The 18,261-nt window shown below is 36.1% G+C and overlaps 1 protein-coding gene across 1 annotated transcript in view; it reads left to right on the top strand.

Annotated features, from left to right (window-relative positions):
• The window catches only part of LOC104161052 (consortin-like), a gene marked incomplete at its 3' end in the record, with an annotated part of 17,888 nt that extends 81 nt beyond the window's left edge, over positions 1-17,807 (top strand). The window contains exons 1-7 of the mRNA XM_009699351.1: positions 1-325; positions 7,010-7,212; positions 11,733-11,763; positions 14,325-14,411; positions 14,877-14,991; positions 17,508-17,529; positions 17,711-17,807. The exon at positions 1-325 is cut by the window's left edge and continues 81 nt beyond it. Of these exons, the coding sequence (XP_009697653.1) occupies positions 1-325; positions 7,010-7,212; positions 11,733-11,763; positions 14,325-14,411; positions 14,877-14,991; positions 17,508-17,529; positions 17,711-17,807 (880 nt within the window). The remainder of the gene's footprint in view (positions 326-7,009; positions 7,213-11,732; positions 11,764-14,324; positions 14,412-14,876; positions 14,992-17,507; positions 17,530-17,710) is intronic.
• Positions 17,808-18,261: the final 454 nt, after the last annotated feature.

Genomic DNA, 18,261 nt, shown 5'->3' with positions numbered 1-18,261 from the left:
GCTGACTATATGGTAGAAAGTTTGGCATCTCATTTGGTTTCAGCTGATGAAAATGAAAATCAACTTGACAACGATGGGAATGAGGTTCTGACCAGTAGTAGTGTTGCTATGGGACGGCAGGATAAAGGTGAGCAGGACAGCATCAATAATAATGAGAATATGGACAGTGGAGACTGTACCCCAAGCTGTAAGGAAAGTGAGACTGAGAGGAGATCTGCAAATGTCCATATGGACCCCCAGCTGGAGGAAAAGCCTATTACAGAAAAACAGCCAGGTGGAAAAAGAAGTCCAAGAAGCAAAAGAAGCTCCAGTAAAAAATCTAAAGGTACTTTATAGACAAATGTTTTTGTTCTGTTTACTTAAAAGAACACTCTCGTTCTCATCTGTGAACTAATAAGAAAGATGTATTTCAATTCTCATGCTGATTATTTTTAATTTCACCAAAGGATTGGGGTTTTTTTCAAAACTGTTAATAGTCCTAAATCAGATTCAATTCCATGTTTTCACCTTCTGTATTTAAACGTTGGCTGTGTAGCAAATGGAACATATCAAGGAAGCATGAGTAGAGGGAGGTACAGAGTTTCAGTATGGAAATTGAGCTGACTTCCCAATGAGAATTGCCAGAAATTCAGGCAATATGGTTTTGTTCATTTGAACATCATGCTCCAGTGCAAGATTTTGGTGTCTTGATACAGTGTCAAAATGTACTTCCATTTTTCGAAGCTTTATAAAGATAGTCCTAGGATGTGCATTTTGGGTAAGGAGCTATTCACAAATGTGTTTCTACCAATTTTTGATGTTACTTCTCCTTTAGACCTTTTGGATATGAATTGGACAAGGAAAATGTAAATGTTTATTATGTATTCTTATTTGAGATGCTTCTTCCCTTTTTGAATGAGTAGGATTTGTCTGCATCAATACAATGTTTTATTATATTAGGTTTTTGCCGTAAATCATAAAGCTTATGTGTCATAGTGCTGCAAAAATATTAATTAAAATTGGTGTGTTTCATTGCATAGATATCTTTGAAAGTTACTTGGAACAACTGAATCATGCCTGCTTTTTTTTCCATGCTTTTTTTTTTTCTCTATATAAAGACTGAGAGGATGGGGAATTTGGCTACTTTAAAGTAGGTATTTTTAAAATACAATTTTCCTGATAAATGGCAAGTCTTTTATGGTCTAATCTGAAAACTGATGATGATCTTAAAGGATTATGAAATAGGTGAAGAAGGGGAAGAAAGGAAGCCTTGTGTTCCATATCTTGTACGAATAGGCAAAATCTAGAAGAGAAAAATTATATTTTCTAGTAGAGATAAGAGGATCTTGAAATCTGTTGTCATAGGGAGAATATATTCTCATTAAATGATGCAGAAAGTCATTAAGTATATATTTCAACTGTAGATTTAATGTTTAAAAAGACAACAAAATACTGACTTAAAATGAGATTGGCAGGAGTAATTGAGAACCAGTCATCTGTCTGAGGGGACTAGCAAAAAACAAGTTGATGAAATGCGATACAGACGCGTGGACAGAGTTATCTGAAGCAGGTTGAGAGGAAGAAAAGGAGAAATTCACCCAAACACTGAAAGTTAAACTTTGCTTGTGTTCTCTCTCCGTTAGTTTGTATTCTTGTAGGTAAGTGCAAGGAACTGAAGCAGAAGTACCACAGTGAGCTGTGCACAGTAGATGGCAGTTTTAAGGCAAAAAGCAGAAATCTGAAATACAGAAAATTTCACAGAAAAATCTAGAGATGCAAAATACCACAACAGAGAACATCCTGCCTTCAACACTCTTGAGTCTTCTTGAATTCCTATGAACAAGCTCTTTACTACTTTATTAATAAAGAACCTTGACTGTTATAGAAGGAAGATCAAAATATAAAATTACATTGTATCTCTCATTGATTATGGGCTAGTTTACATTTAGCTTTTTAGATATTCTCACATGATGGTTCTCCTGTTTGCACACAGTGCAGTGACTGTGTCACAGTTTCTTGATATTGCAAGTGTCTTTATTTTAGTGAGAATCTTCCATTATAATTTTTAACACTAGCTATTTTAAACAATTCCTGAGTATCCCTCTACATAAAAGAACCAAACTGGCTTTCTTGGCTTTATACCAACTCAGAGATAAAGACGAGAATAATCAAACCAGAGTGGAAGAGCCCTGAGCAGGTGACTCAGAGCGCCATACAAGCAAGCTGGAATCACAAACTAAATACTTACATGGCATGTATTATGGTGATTTTTTTTAATTTTTATTTTTAACTATTGAGAAATCATGGATGAGTTACCTTGACTCATAGGTAAAGAAGAGATTTCTGAATCTTCTTTCCCTATAAGCAAACCTGTTAGGGTCACTGTCAAATGTTGCCATTTTGGAAAAGATGACATTTGACTTAAAAAGCATGTTGTTGATATTCCTTCTCTTGCTAGTGACTAAAGCAATGAACCTGGAATATGGAAAACTACACTTTACTTATTTTTATTTATTTAGGACTTGCTCAGCGGAAGATTGGTGATCATTAGAGAAGCCAATCTTCCACTCCGGGCATATGTTTTTTCTTCAGAAGAAAGAGCAAGTACTTGCAATGTGTTTGAAACCCTCTAAATATTTGCTTATGAAACATAAATAGTTACAAGTATTTGATTATTATGTTTCTGTATATGCTTGGAATGTATTGGAATTATTAGCTAGAATTATCCTAGCTCCTACAATCAGTAGGCTGGAATGCAAGGTTAAGAATCACTGTATCTGGTTGCCAGTTCACCTAGTTCACTATCCTTCCCCTGACACTGGGCAGCAGAGGATGGGTAGGTAAGGGTGTAAGGGCAAGGCAAAGAGGTAGTGGTTTGTTTGTGTGTTCTCCTTGCCATCAGCACTTAGCCCCTCAGGACTTCCCCAGGTGGGAATTGGTAGACTGTAATAGCTTACAGTGAATTTCTCACCTGACTTGCAGTTGTTTTTTGAGTCCATTTCAGTGTCCTGGAGCAAGTAGTTCCAAGATTTCACCTATGCATTGTTTGAAGCAGCACCTCCTTTTAGCCGTCCTGATGCTGCAGTAGCCGTATTGGAGTGAACTGAGAAGTCTATAGCTTCCAGATCCCAAATTTGTCTCCCAAATACATTTTTTTGTATACTAATAATAGTTTTGAAGAGACTGTGATTGTATCTGTTTAAGGAGGACACTGGTGATCAAAGAAGTGATGTAAACTTAAATTGACAGGTTTAAACTTTGGTGATTATTCATACTTGGATTCCTTGTAATGAAGCGTACTAACTTGAGTGCAGTAGAGATAGTGATTCATGAAGCATTGTCTGCCTCAATGTGGTTTTGTAAATGTGGACTTGACATTATTTTCAGAGAACAGGGATAATTTGATCTTTTCCCAAAAGATCACTCCTGGCATAACTAGTAACCTAATATTGTAAAATCACAGTGTGTAATTCCCTAACGTAGTGTAGCACAATAACTTGTATTTAATCATTTTCCCCAAGTTAAATTCTGTAATACATGCTTTTCCTGTAAATTATTCAACTTATTTCTTGAAGCAGCTTGAAGGTAGGAGAAGAAAGTGGAGTGGTTGGAATGGATTTGATTTTGCAGCAAATTAAATATATGAATATAAACTAGTTAAATTATATGAAAATTCAAGCAATGTTATTTTATTGAGGGTTCTGTGCCACACTAAACAAGATTTTGAGCTTGCTCAGTTAGAGTTATATCTTTATTGCCAACAGTCCTGTCTTAAAATCTGTTCTCTTAAAAATGGTCTTTTTTTTTTTTTAAATAGTTCTTGAATGAATCAGTCTGAACCAGCTTTCTAGTATTGAGTATCATAGAACATTTAAAAAAAGAGATTACCGTGTGTACTAGAAACTTCCGTTACTGATGACTTAAGCTAATGCTTCTGAATGTGGAAATTAAAATTCAATTAAAAACCAGAGGATAATATCCATAATTTTATTTTGATAGCAAATGCCTCATACTTGCACCTCTGACTCATTCTCAGGCAGGTGACAAGAGCATCATAATTTCATGTACTTGCCGTATTGACAAAACAAAAAAAGGTGAGACATACTGAAGAATGCGTTTGTCAGTTTTATTCCCAACGTCTGTCAAAATGGTATCTTTATGCAAACATGGGCCTGCTTCTGTGAACTCTTAGGGAAATTTTGAGAAAGTTTGCTTCCATGTCTTAGGAAACATTGGCACACCCAACGGGGCACAGAAGTTGTCAGTTGAGACCTCTCTGAGTCTGGCAGAGCAGAAACTTGAACCCGGTTCTCTACCACGTTCCTAGGGAGTGCTCTGGCCATTAGACAGCTGGTATCTTCTGCAGTTTTTCACATTTATTTTCATAAAGGCTTTGGTTCCGTTCTGGTACGGAACCAAGTATCAGTGTATGGAGTAAATATCAATGCTTTGCAAAGTGAAAAAAATTAACCTTTGCTTCTTAAAATATCAGAAATATATGTAAGATACAAATCTCTAGTAAAAAAAAAAATAACCTGCTTTGGACAGTAAGATTGATTGATTCCAGGAAAAAGCAGTGTTGTGTGCCATTTTCAAGAACATGAGGAAAAATAAATAAATAGGGATCTTAGCCCATAACACTTTTAAGATGAGATAGCATTACTAAGTGTTACTGCCTCAAAAGATTTGATTATAGTGCTACTAAGGCACAAATGCTGTCCTGTATTTAAAATAGAACAAGGTAGAATTAACCTGCACGGCTGTAAGGCCTTGCTGATCAATCAGGGGAGTAATTGGAGGGCAGAATCTAATTCCAAGTGAGTGGCAGCTCAACTGTACGTAGGAATAATACGCAGTTTATAAACGATGTGTTGGCAACACAACCACAGTAACATTACAATGAAGGTTTTTCGTGATATTGCTATTGAGCATGTTTCAGTCATGTTCATGTTTTGATACGACAGGTGATTATTAACTGCTTAATGAAGTGCAGTTTGAAGTGGTTTGATGTGGGTTTTTTTCTGAGAGAAAAGGTTTGCCAGAACCTGTGGACCTTCTTTTCTGGTTTCATGATCATGTCCTGAACAGAAAGCCATGTTTTTAAAGACAGCCTTAATTCCATCTCTAAAAGTACTTCCTTGTTTGTATCTTGCATCTGGTTATGTCTCCTGTTGCCTTTGGCCCACAGCAAGCCCAAATAAATACTGGAAAAGCAGAGACATGCATTAATATTGAAAAAGCAAAGTTAAGTTATACCCTATTTTATCTGGCAGTAAGCCCTGTGAAAATAGCCACCCACCGAGATTATTAGTACTCTTGACCTGATCGTTTACTTAATAAAGACTTTACAATAACCAGAAATAGAATGGTGGGGCCTTCAGAGAACAAGCTGGTGCCTTTCTGAAGCCCTGAATCTTAAACCGGAATCATCACGGTAGGGTTTCAGTTGCGATGAACACAAGGGGGTTTGAAACCTGCTGAGTGCCCAAGCTGTAGAAGCAGTCGAAATGGGATGGTTCCCTGAAACAGTGTCCCTACCTGTCCTCCTTTTAAATGCTGACACGATTGTCAGAAAATGGGTGTAGCTGGGCAAGGATGACATACTCTTCATAACTTGAGGTTTTGAATGTTTATTGTGCACATTTTAGGGGCCAAATTCTCTAAATTATTTTTTTTAAAAGGGACTATTTTTTTAGAAGTTCAATCTTATGTGAATGTAGCAAATCCAACATTGTTTTATGGAAAAAATATTCATTAATTGGTGGAATAAGCTCTCATTTTCTGGTTACTCCTAAGACTGTGTGTTATGGGAAGCCATCATGTATTGCATTTATACTCTGATCTTCATGGGAAACTGGTCCGGTCTGTGTATGGGTAGTTGATTTCTCCTGCTACTACTGCCTGCTCTACACTTCTTCCCTAATCTCACTTAACATTTCCTGGTAACTGTCATATTCATGATCAGCAATATACTACGTATATTGCATTTCTAAGAATAAAATGTGGGATTTGCACCCAGAAAATTTTTCCTGTAATGTTTTTATAATTATGCTTTACATTATCCTTCAAATATGTTGCCAGTCCTGCTGGCATGTGACTTTTTTGACTGCTATAAAATTGGAGACAGGCAACAGTGGACTGCCAGGGAATGTACCATGGAGAACTTGGTTTTCTGCCTAATAAGAAGTTCTGGAGGCTAGTTTCAGTTTACATATCCTTGTGTCATTACTACCAACATAGGTCACCAGTACTGGCGCATTCCCTGGACTCTCAAATAAACTGTCCAGCTATCTAAGGGGGCCTTCCTTTTCACTCAGCAGCACCGTCCCCCTCAACATCTGTCCCCCACAATAGAGTCCCCCACTGTCATCGTCTGCTTCTTTCTGTCTTTTAAGATCCTGTTGTCACTGCGAGGAGCCACTGTGTTGTCACTCGAAGAACAGGTCAAATTGTCCTTCCTTCCTTCCCTGGGACATCTCCCCGTGCAAGGTCCTTGGCAGGAGCGAAGAGACAAACTGAGAACCTCATTCACACTCTCCTCACCTAACTTCTTGCCCTTTTTGAGCAAAACTGTGTTGCCAACAGCCCTGCTTTCTGTATCCGCTGTATTACAATTGAGTCTTAATAGAAGTTTGTCTGCTTAGATCCAAGTATTGATTTTTTTAGCTGAAACTGTAACACCGGTCACAACCCTTTTTATTTTAAGTCATCCTGGTCTCTTAATAATAACTCTGTAGAACAGTTTAGACTAGGTGGGGGGGTTTTGCCCCAAGTTAAAGTCAGATCTCGGTTAGTGCACAAAATAGTGCACAAAAATAGCTGATGTAAGTTACTATGTTTTTTCAGGTAGGTGAGCTGACACTGAGACAGACCTATCGCAGCTAATTTTGACAAGACCAGTATGTTATTTACTTGCGGGACGTTATTTAAGATACTAGATTTTTATTCGTAGCTTTTGTATTGAAATTTCCTAAAAAAGCAACTTGACATATTCTTTGAATCCTAACCTAAGTACTTGTTCTTTTTAAAGGCGTTCCTACAGTGGGAACCACAGCAATCGAGGAAAATACTCGTATTACAGATACAGATTCTGTGCATGCCGAAGGTGCTGTTGAAGCAACCGAAAACTTTCACCAAAAAGAACAAAAACAAACATTGCAGTTTCTTTTCTCTTTGCTTCGTGAAGAGGTTGAACAGATGGATTCAAAGATACTGCCCCTGTGTCTCCATCAGGTACTTCCTATGATTCTGGAGTGTTGCACACAATTTTGTTTTTATTTGAGACCTTTATTCATTAGGAAAAAATGCATTAATTCAATATATGCCAATATTCATATCTGAACAGGGTATTTTGATGTGTAACAGGTGGTCAAGGCAAATATCTCCTCTGAGGTCTTCTAATATATATTAAATTATAAATTACCTTGAAAGTGTATTCTGCAGTTAAAGGACACTCTTAAGGATGAGTTTTCTAATTCCCCAAATGATGAAATTCTAGTTTGGCAGGAGGATTTAGCAAAATCACTCTTCAACATACCTTAAATATGGTTTGTAAGACACTGGTATAGATACAAGACAGCTGATGTCTAAATAGCATTTTAAATCTGGAATTATTTTTACTGTTGCAGACTTCTTTCTAGTGTGAATTTCATGCATGAATGCTAAGATTCAGGATTTCTTAGTGTGTACTTTTTTTATAGCACAGTTGCCACATCTGCAAGGCCACAGGAAATACCATGTGATTTGAAAAGCGATCTTTTGTACTAACTGGCCAGTATGTTTTTCTTTCCGGAGATTACGATGCAAGATGAATATGTCGATAGGACTTGATGTAGTATTAATTTCTAGTTTAGTTGTGTCAGACTAACAATGGACTAGAAGACTTTCTGTTTGGCTGTAGTGTCTAATATAAGATGTATATATAGATACTATACACTGTCTGATTTGACTTAGTTGCGTTGTCTTCATTGTGGATAATTGGATGATTGTAATATTTTAAACCTTTAAACTGCGATGACACTCCTGCATTCTTACTCTCTTTGATATAAATAAGCAATTATATTTGAGAAAGAGGTTTCTCTTTAGTGTTGCAAATTATAGATAATTTACACTTGATGTAGAATTTTAAATTATTTTTTTATATCTCTGTTTGAGTGAAGATATTTTATATTATTCCTTAATTTATTTGAAACAGCATTAGAGTTGACCATTTGTGCTTTTAGCCATACCAAATTTGTTGTTCGTTTGTGAGTCAGTACAAAGGTCTATTTTGGAAAACAACACAGTTAGAGCAAAAACTTCAAAACGCTTACGTTAAGGAGTGTCATTGAACATGATGGAGGTGAAATCTGTTTGCTCGTTTGTAGATGAGGAAGCCAAACCCTAAGGGTAACAACCTTTTGAAAGTCATGCAGGAAACGTGACAGAACTGAGAACAGAATCTGCATTTCCGGATTCAAACATGTAATCAAACACCATCTCTTTTTTCCTAAGAAATATCAAGTATTTTGAATGGAGTGTTTGAAAGAGAGCTAACAGAAATAAAGAATTTTAAAGATAGCATTCATGGTTTCATGTAAAGTGAGTCTGTTAAGAATTCTTTTTCCCTTTACCAGTGAATTAACCTGTCATCTTCAGTCTTTTTTTCAGATTGCTAATACCACCTGCCAGTAACTTTCTTTTATGCCAAGTCTGCCAAATACTTTCTATCACATTCCGGTTTTATTCTTTATGACAAAATTCAATGTAAATAAAGAGCTGTGTCAGATGCCCTGGAGTATTGCCAATCTGTTGTTAGTGGGAAGCCTGTATTAAAAATTTGAAGGCTGTGGGATATTAGAGGCTGTTCTAAGGGTTAACTTTTAATTAAAATAGGATGTAATTATTTTCCTGAAGCCTGAATGGGATTCATGTGATTTGTTTAGCATTTGTTACAGAATCTAAGAAGTACTTGTATGTAAAACATAGATTCAGAGCTTTGGCAGCTCCAGAAATCCTTAGGAGTCTACTGAGGCTAGCAGACAAAATGTGCAAATAAAGAACCTTAGAAGTTGCTTACCAGTTCTCTTTTGGAGGAACTGGGCTCAGAATGGTCTAGTGGTTAGTGACAAGGCTGAGAGCCAAGAATACGCACTTGTAATCCAGACTACTCTATCAAGTTGCTGTCATCTTTGAGCAATCATCTTCAGACTTTACAAAAGTGCCCACTTGTTATGCCCTTCAAATTATGAGTGCCTAAATTGATATGCCCTGAAGACTTTGAGACTAGATTGTTTGTGCGCTCCCACAGAAGTCACTGGAGTATCAGCTATGAGCTGGCTCAACCTGAATGTTCAGGTATCAGGGTTTTGGCAATTGCTGGACACATTTTGCAAGCCTGGCCCTTGCCACACCATGCCTGGCAAATAGGAAGACTGCCAACATTGGCTGTCCCTGAAGATTGATTAGTTAATGCTTGTAAACCTCACTGATACTGTAGAGTTCTGTAGAACAAAATATTTTTATTTCTGAGGCTTATATTTGTATTTTATTGCATTTACAAACAAAGCCATCAGTGTTCCTCAGCTTTCTAGGACAGCCTGCCCAGTTTTCTAGCAAGCACAAATAAGTTGCTGTTGTTGCAAATCTCAAACATTATTTGTCTACAGGGAGGAACTGGAAGAAAAATGTTTTGGTTACCACATTGGCTTTTCAATACAGTGTTACACCTTTTCCCTTCCAGGTATCAACTCTATCTTTTCTATAAGACTCCCCACCACCAACTCAGAGTCAAAGTGAAATTCTGATTCTCATTAGAAGGATGCTCATTTTCTGTCTTTCTCTGGATACTTTCTTTCTCTGAGCTGGTTGCATGGACTCTAGTATAATGGTGTCTTTGCCCTTTTAGTCCAAGAAATAACTGTATGCCGGTTTGGAGCTTGGGGGGGGGGGGCGCGAGAAGAAAAAAAAAAGGCAAAAACCCAATGCCTTCATTAACAGAGAAAGTATTTTTTCTAACTGGCATCTTGACTTTTCTTCTGGAAGTTCTACCACTTCCACACTTGTAATTTTGGCTTTGAAATAGCTGATTGAAAGCAAAAGCATCACTAGGAAGACGACAGTAAATCTATGTCAGTACTCTGCAGTTCAAATATGTAGCTTGGATACAGCAATAACTTGGTGGACTGGAACATAATTTTCTGTTATGTTTCCGTGCCCGTGTTCTTGGTTTATACACAGCTTCTCAGTGGATAAACCCTTGGTTAGCATATATTTACTATTATTTTTTGCAGTGATCTGTTAAAGATAGGCGTTATAAAATTACCCAACCAGGGTGAAGTTGGTGTTTTTTTAAGATCTTGAATGCTTAGGCATAGAGATCCCTTGTTCCGTTCCTAGCCATTGGCTAAGACAGCAGCCGTTACAGCAGCATTTCATGTCAGCTTACAGATTTTGTTAAGCTGGAAGCGCTGGAGATTGACTTTGGTGTTCAAATATTTTATATGTTCAAGTATTTATAAATGTTAGATTTTCCTGGTCCTCAGTAGCTGCTTTGGAATGGTTTTTGTTCTTTATATTAAACCTCCTTAGCACTTTGAGCTCTAAATGCACAGGGAAAGTTTGCTTACTTCTTGTGTCAACTCCCTGGTATTTATTTGTTTTGACATACCTGTATTAACTCAGCATCCATCTAAGAGAACAAGTTTTGAAGAACTGTTGTGATTTTTAGGGGTTTTTTCAATAGTCATCTTTGGCAGAGCTGTCTTGTTACAAATCCAGTTTTAATTGTTCTGTTATAGAAGTATCAACCTAGGGAGGAAGAGCCGCAGATTTATTCCACATCATAACAACTACAGTGCAAATCAAAGAACTGCCATCTGGCTTAACTCCATGACTTGCTCTATTGTTGAAGAGCTTCAGATATCAAGATGTTAGGCTTACTGAAGTGACACATGAAGTAGAGGATATTTAAATCTTTTTAACACAGCAGAGGAGCTTCAGGAAAGGCAGTGGCAGAAGTCTGCAATGGTATTGTCTGGCTTCTGTGGGTGGACTAAGAGTAATACAGAAAAAAATTAAGAACTTGAATCCTTTTAGGTTTATCTCATGAATTTCAAATATTTATATTGTAAATATTTCAAATTCTCTGTATTTGAAATATTTGATGTGATTATTTATTGTAAATATTTATTGTAAATAGGATGTAAACAGTAAGGTCGTTGGTATGTCTCTGATGCTGTGATAGACGATATTTTCAGTGTTTTTTTATCCAAAGATTGTTCTTTTCTCATCAGTCAGGAAACCTCCATTTGAACATTTTATCACATTGTACTGTAATGCTCAGGAGAGGTCAGCAATGACCTTAATTTGGTCAAACAGAAGGAAACAATGGTCAGTAACAGAATTCAAACTCTTCAGCTCATATCAGTAAACACAGTACATCTGTTCTAGATCATTTTAGAACTTTGTAATATGATTATTAACAAAGTTTCTGAAATAATTTTTTGTTGTTGTAACAAGATAAAACCCAACTAACATTTGGGCAAATCCATTTGTGTGAGAGGACTTAGTATTTCTTTGTTGTTTGATACTCTTTTGAAACATATTTCCTAGAATAAGAATACATGTATTTAGTCTGAACATTTGTATTTTACCCAAACTAAACATGAACCTGCAAAACAGATGTTTAAAACTATGAGAAAAAGTTCGTATTATATCTTTACCACTCTCATGAAAATTACAGAATCCTAATTTTTCTTTTTTTACTTCTGCAGATAGCTGAGACCTATTTTCAGGAGGAGGAATGTATCCTTTTGCTTGTAGAAATTGTTATGCAATATTAAAATAATCTGGCATGATAAAACGTAAAAGACAAATGCTTTACCATTGACCCACAGGTTGCAGGTCAGGGACAGAAAGAAGTAAACAGCCTTAATTTACCCATGAGTGAATATACAATGTGATAGCAAGTCCTTCTTAATCAGACAGCTGGAATATGATTTAAGTAATAAATCCACTTCCAAGATTGTACTGCTACAATCATTAGTAGTTGTGCACAAACAAGGAAGTAAGAAAATATTTTCAAAGAACTTCTGTTTTTATAGAATAAGTTCTGTTCTAAGTATTAGTAACTGGGAGTATGTCCAATCTAGATACACTGCATATTCTATTATATCAAATAGGGCACTGTTGTTGTAAGAACAAAATTATCAGAACAGTTGATTAGAATATGTACTACAAATGTCTAGATTAGAATAAAAATACCAAACGCACTGAGCTAAGGGAGATCAGCAACCTGCAAACAATAGCAACGTATTGTTTGGCAAATGCTAATTAGTCAAAATAGTATCAAGGTAGTTTGAGAAACTGTCATAGGAAAATATGGGTAATTGCTTCTGGGAACAACGAGTTCAATGGTCCAGTTTATTTTGATTTGTTCCTAGATAATACAAGTAAGTTTGGTCAAAATGTTATAATAGTTGTACTGCTGCTAGTTACTCTGATATATTTCAGTAATTGTGGGAGAGAACAATCATATTAAACCTTAATTTTTAGAAAAGGTGGACTGAGTTTTCCTCTGTTTGCTTTTAAGGGAAAATGATCAGACTATAGAAAGAAGAGGCAAGAGTGGTAAGCCCTTAAGGTACATGTGATTCACTAAGATGCATCATAAATTACAGAATTTATGCATATAGATTATTTCTTTATTATGTAATTTGTTACAAACAAAATGCAGCAAATAGGCAATTGTAATGGTTAAATAACAAAGCATAGGAAACCTGGAAAGGTATCCTTGAAACCCAGGCAAATTATATTCACTTGTAGTACAGAACCAGAGAAATAACTGTCGTAACATTGTAAAAACAATATATAAAATAAAATATCCATCACTGTCTTAGAAAACTGTACTTCTGTCTTGGTCATCCTAATTCAAAAGTGTCCATCAGAAAATCCAAAATACACAACAGAAATTAAAGGCATGGAAAAATTCTGTAGTAAATTATGGCTCTGCAGGGGGAAATACCGTAAATTTAAAATGCCTCCAGCAGTATGATAGAAAGACAGTTTCTCTTTCATAGAAGTTGCTTTAATCAAAGGACACTCTATTTAAAGCTGATCAAAGGAAATATTTTTAATGCAGTGTACACCTGGTTTGTGGAATTCAACACTGCTATATAATACATATTTATGAAGGATATCTCCTCTATACTTGCAACCATCAGTTTCCTGAGGTTAATAAAGAACTTACTTGATCATGTTGCACTGTATTAATTATCCATGACAGACATTTTAATTCATCCAGTGTAGAACTTTGTATTAACAATAATTCAGGGTTTGTTGCCATGATCCTCTAAGGCTCTCTCTCTGATCTGTAATTCTGTTTCTAATAACAGATTCCTTGAAGGCAGGGAATATTCTTTCCATTAATATTGTTGTTCATAAGCCATGCTATGTATATGTTGCATGAGGCTAACAAGAATTACAAGAACTGGTTGTGGTTTTGTAATAATTACTCCAATATTTTAATTAGCGTGGATAATGGAAAATATTTTTTCTATATTACTAAGATCCTCATTCACGGTGCTCCTATCCTCATTGTACTGTAGAATTAAATTTCAAGTAGTTGGCAAAACATGGCTTTAAACAGAACAACTAACAATTTGGGCTTGATGGAACTAGAATTATCCTGACTATTACAAAATATATATCTATCAGTATACCTTTGCGACTATACTGATAATCTAAGGGAGGGGATAGAGTTCTTCATGTAGAAGAAAAGTAAACAGAATCTTCAGAAAGAAGACAAAAGGTGAACTCAGCTGTCCAAGAGCGTTGTATACAATGGTTGAAAAATGGGAGGGTATTGAAAGTCTGAGTTGGGGAAATTTTTTAAATACTGTCTCCAGCTGGTCAGTAGAAAGGAGCCATATTATCAGTGAGTTCTGGTTATTGGCATTAACTGTATTTCTTGAGAGACACATGCTGGTATTTGTATAATTGTTTTGCTTGTAATTTCCCAGATATTTCATTTTCTGATAATAATGACGTAGTAACACTTTACTCATTTCTTTTCTAGAAAAACTTTTGTTGGACTTAAGGCATGTGGGAAGAAGTAACTGCTGAAGAGAACAGGATTTTCATTTTTTGGAACTTTTCTCAATTTATTTTGCGTCTTACTTGCTGTTTTCATGTCTGCTATTATTTTCTTCCTTGCACAGAAATCTGGATGCTAACCATTATTCCTTTTGATTCATTTATGTCAGATTTCAGGTACATAGTCATTGCCCTTTCAAATATGGTGTCAAATATAAATAAACCGTAACATGTCCATATATGTGTGCATTTTTCTTTAACCTTCTATTCAGATGAGAAAGCAATGAAGTTCATTCAGCTTGAACGACTGTATCACGAGCAGCTGCTTGCAAACCTTTCTTCCATACAGGAGCAGTGGGGTGAGTTCAGGCTAAACTAATATGGTAGAAGAAAGGGTGGATTTGGTTTGTATTTCTAAATAATAGGGCATACATTTTGCCAGCTTAAAAATGTTACATAGCAAAAGCAGCATTTATATCAGAATTTCTCTGACCTTGTTACAAGATAAGTATTCCTGCTTTAGATGTCTTCCTCTCACATTTCATGAAAAAGATACAAATAATTTGTCATTCTCTATTCTATTAATTGAGACTTTGATTGATCCACAGTTGTTTTGAGCTTATTTTAGATTTAGGTTGGTGAATCTGATGTGATGAAAATCAAGAGTGTTGTGAAAAAATACAATGCTTTTTTGCATAGTCTGAAACAAGATTGTAGAGCATACACCGAAGAGTTGTCAATATTTAGTTTCACGTATATGCTTTATGTTAAGCAAATACTACTTTTATAAGGCTTTGGGTAAAAATAATTTTGATTTAATTTAGAAAGAAAATGGAAAACAGCAGTTCCCAGTCCAGGTACAACAATGAGGAATTCACCTAAAGAGCTGAGTGGTGATGAGCTGGAAAAGCTTGCTAGAGTTTGCTCTTCACATCAACAGTAAGTATAAGAAAGTATTATTACTTTTCCAGTACCAGTATGTTTGCGCAGCTCTTGTCTATGTGCCAGTACAGGTATTTTAAAATAGTCAACATCAAAATAAAAGTTGCATCCCATTGACTTCAGTGAATTTGGTTATAAAGTGGAGGTTCTTTTTGATATGTAACACTAATGTTTCTGTTACCATCAATTTTCACAATGTTTGCATATGGTTTGAGGAATGTATGGAGACTAGATCTGAACTGTTTTCAGCAAATCATTAGTTTGCCAGAAATGGAGTTTTGAGTTTTAGTATTTTCAGCCAAAGTGAAAACTGAGTAGCGATAATTTAGGAAGAGAGAGACTGTAGTACTGATGATGGTACGTGTGTCTAACACGTATTGTTTTAATCATTGTTTTTAAATGCAATTGCTCAGCATCTCAGACTCCAGCACTCACATCTACCCTATAGGATTTTATTCCTAAATTTTCCACGCTTCAGGACAATTCCGTAGTGCTTTAAGTCATTCTCATTATCTTCTGTTGATTTCATACAGGCTGCATAAAGATGATGAAGCAGTGATTCTGTAGTTCCCTGGTGTGGCAGTATTCTGAAAAGCTGTGAAGTCTTAGTTCGTACTTGCTTTGCCTGATTCATCAGCCTCCTGAATCAGTATATCCTAGTAGCACAAACTTTTGGACAGTGCCTAGGGTGCTCTCCTGGGTGGTAACAGACACGGGATTGTACCCATCAGGAAGGAGAAGATCTGTTATTTCATGGGTGAATGTCCTACCTACTAGGCACTGAGTTTAAGGGACAGATGGAAAAATTACACCAGCTGCTGCTGAAAAATGATCAGCCAATGAAAACTAACCACATTCAAAGGCTGTGCAAAGACCAGCCTGTGACAGGGGAGATGTTCTCAATCACACGGGGAGAGAGAACTTTTTCAAACCCATTTGCATTGACTTAGTCTGGATGTAACAAAAGCCAAAAAAGCTCAAGTTGTTCATAGAGAGTATGAGTTGCCTTCCACTTTTTTTCTTTTCCCTTCTGGTTGACCATGCGGAAGTTTGAAAGCACCCAGGCTGACTGCCAGAACCTGGGCAGGGAATGTTTACTTGCAGTCTGAATGCATTTGGGAGCGATGCTGGGAAGCGTCCTCCTGCATTGCCACAGGAGGAGGGGACTGCTCCGGCACCACAGCAGCACAGTGACTCCCACCATGGTTACCCCAGTGCTGCTAGGAGGTTACACGCTGAGTGCCTGCAGGTGACCTTGCAAGCCCACAGAAAGATTAAGATTCAAGTCTATTGTAATTTATATGCTGCAACGAGCAACACCTCCCTATTGTCACCTCGATTGTCACTTTATTGAGAATAACTCTTGCTTTCTCCTTCTAATTCTTCCATGCAACCTCACTTCGAAATACAAAATTTCAGTTAGGTAATGTCATTCCAAGTTCTGAGAAACCCTGCAAGTTGATAAAAGTTAAGGCTTGTGTTCATTTGCCATGATTAGTTCTCTGTATTTAATACTATTACTCTTCCACACTCTCTAGGCAAAAGCTTACTTGCTTTTATTGTTTCTTTTTTTTTCCCTAAGCTTTAATCTCAGATTATTTTGTAATTAAAATTATACCTTTAATAACATGGAAGTCTTGGAAAATGTGACCATTTTGCTTTTGTAATTGAAAGTAATGTAACGTTTTCTGATACTCAAGGTCTACAGCTACATACTAGACACGTTTGTTCTTTAAAGATAGTTCTGAGTGTCCCTTATTTGAAGTTTAAATGATAAAATTTAAAACTCAATGCAACTTTTAAAAGTTTTTGTTAGAGAGTATGAACATTGGTACCTTTCCCTCTTGTCTCTCCTACTTTTATTTTTTTTTCAGTAGCTTTAAAAAAAATGCTCAACACTATCTTCATTGCTCTATGAAAGGCTGCGAGACAGATTGTGCACAGTAAAACACATTGTGGATGAATCTCTCCACAGTTTGCAAAGTCCACGCTGACTGGTAGCAGCGCTGACTCCCCTGTGAATTCTGGTGGAATCGGTGGGAGCTGCTGTATCTTACAGTACCCAGAAAGTGTGTCCCAGTGTAAACAGTCTGTGGAGAGGAAAATAAGTTTTGTGGGGTTTCTTCCATTCCTCAATCTCTGTTATAGTGATCAGTATTTTTAATACTAGTAGATACTGAGTCTTTACATGATTTTTAAAGTTGGTAGAGTTCCTTCTGAGCATAAAGTTTCCCAGGAACTTAGATCACTCGATAACATTGCAGTAAATTTTCTTTTGACTGCTTTCTCAGTTAGGTGGAGAAATGTTTGGGCTAATTGATATTCTGATGATATTCACACATGGTACAGATCTGTGCTGGAAAGTATGTGAGCATGCTGACACTTTCTATGTAAGAAAAGTTCTGTGCTAGTATTAGAGCAGAGCAAAGGTTTGTAAGATTTCAATGACATTTGTTATGAAGAATGTTGCTACTAAGCTGTTTAATTTATTCCTTTTTTCTTTATTTCTGCAGGCCACAGGCATCCAAAAATAAGGTAAGCAGCTGTTTAATTGAATTCTGCTTTGTCAAAGATTGCTAATAAATATATTTTTAATATTATTAGATATAATCTTTCCAGATTAGTATAGAAACTGTTTGAAGTTTGGATATCTCAAAAAGTCACAGTGTTCCCATTTAATTCCAAAAATTACAGGAAATACTATTATATTTTACAGCTAGTAGCTGCAGAAAATACAAGGGAAAGCGATTGTTTGCTTCAGTTAATGGAATCAAAAAATTTAAAGGAGAGAGAAGCCGCTGCTTTGGAATCAGGTATGTGTGTGTGTATGTACATGTGCATACATTTGTTTTAAATATTATACTGTAATGACATATTCCTATAAATACTATGAAGCTGTTTCATTTGAAGCTACAGCATTGGTTGGATTCCCACAGATTCATCCATTTGTGCAAATTTTAATTTTTTTCACAACTGCATAATGGACATACTATGCAATTTTAATTCATCATTGATATTCAGAATTGTAATTAAAGTAATTCTAGCCTCCATAAAAAAAGTCTTTTAAATATGCATGCATTTATAGCAGCCTACAGAAGCTACAAAATTGTGTAAAGTCAGAGATAAGGTACATAATTTGTATGTATAAACTATGAAGTAAGCAATCTGATGATAAATAGAATTCTGAGTTGTGGCAATTCAGTATAATTAATAGTATTAGTAACTATTTTAAATTACATGCAATATACTGATTTTTGAGACACACTT

This window comes from Cariama cristata, unplaced genomic scaffold, assembly GCF_000690535.1.
Source record: "Cariama cristata isolate BGI_N322 unplaced genomic scaffold, ASM69053v1 scaffold42114, whole genome shotgun sequence".
NCBI lineage: Eukaryota > Metazoa > Chordata > Aves > Cariamiformes > Cariamidae > Cariama > Cariama cristata.
Note: the sequence above shows the minus strand (reverse complement) of the source record. Positions and strands in the feature narration are given on the sequence as shown.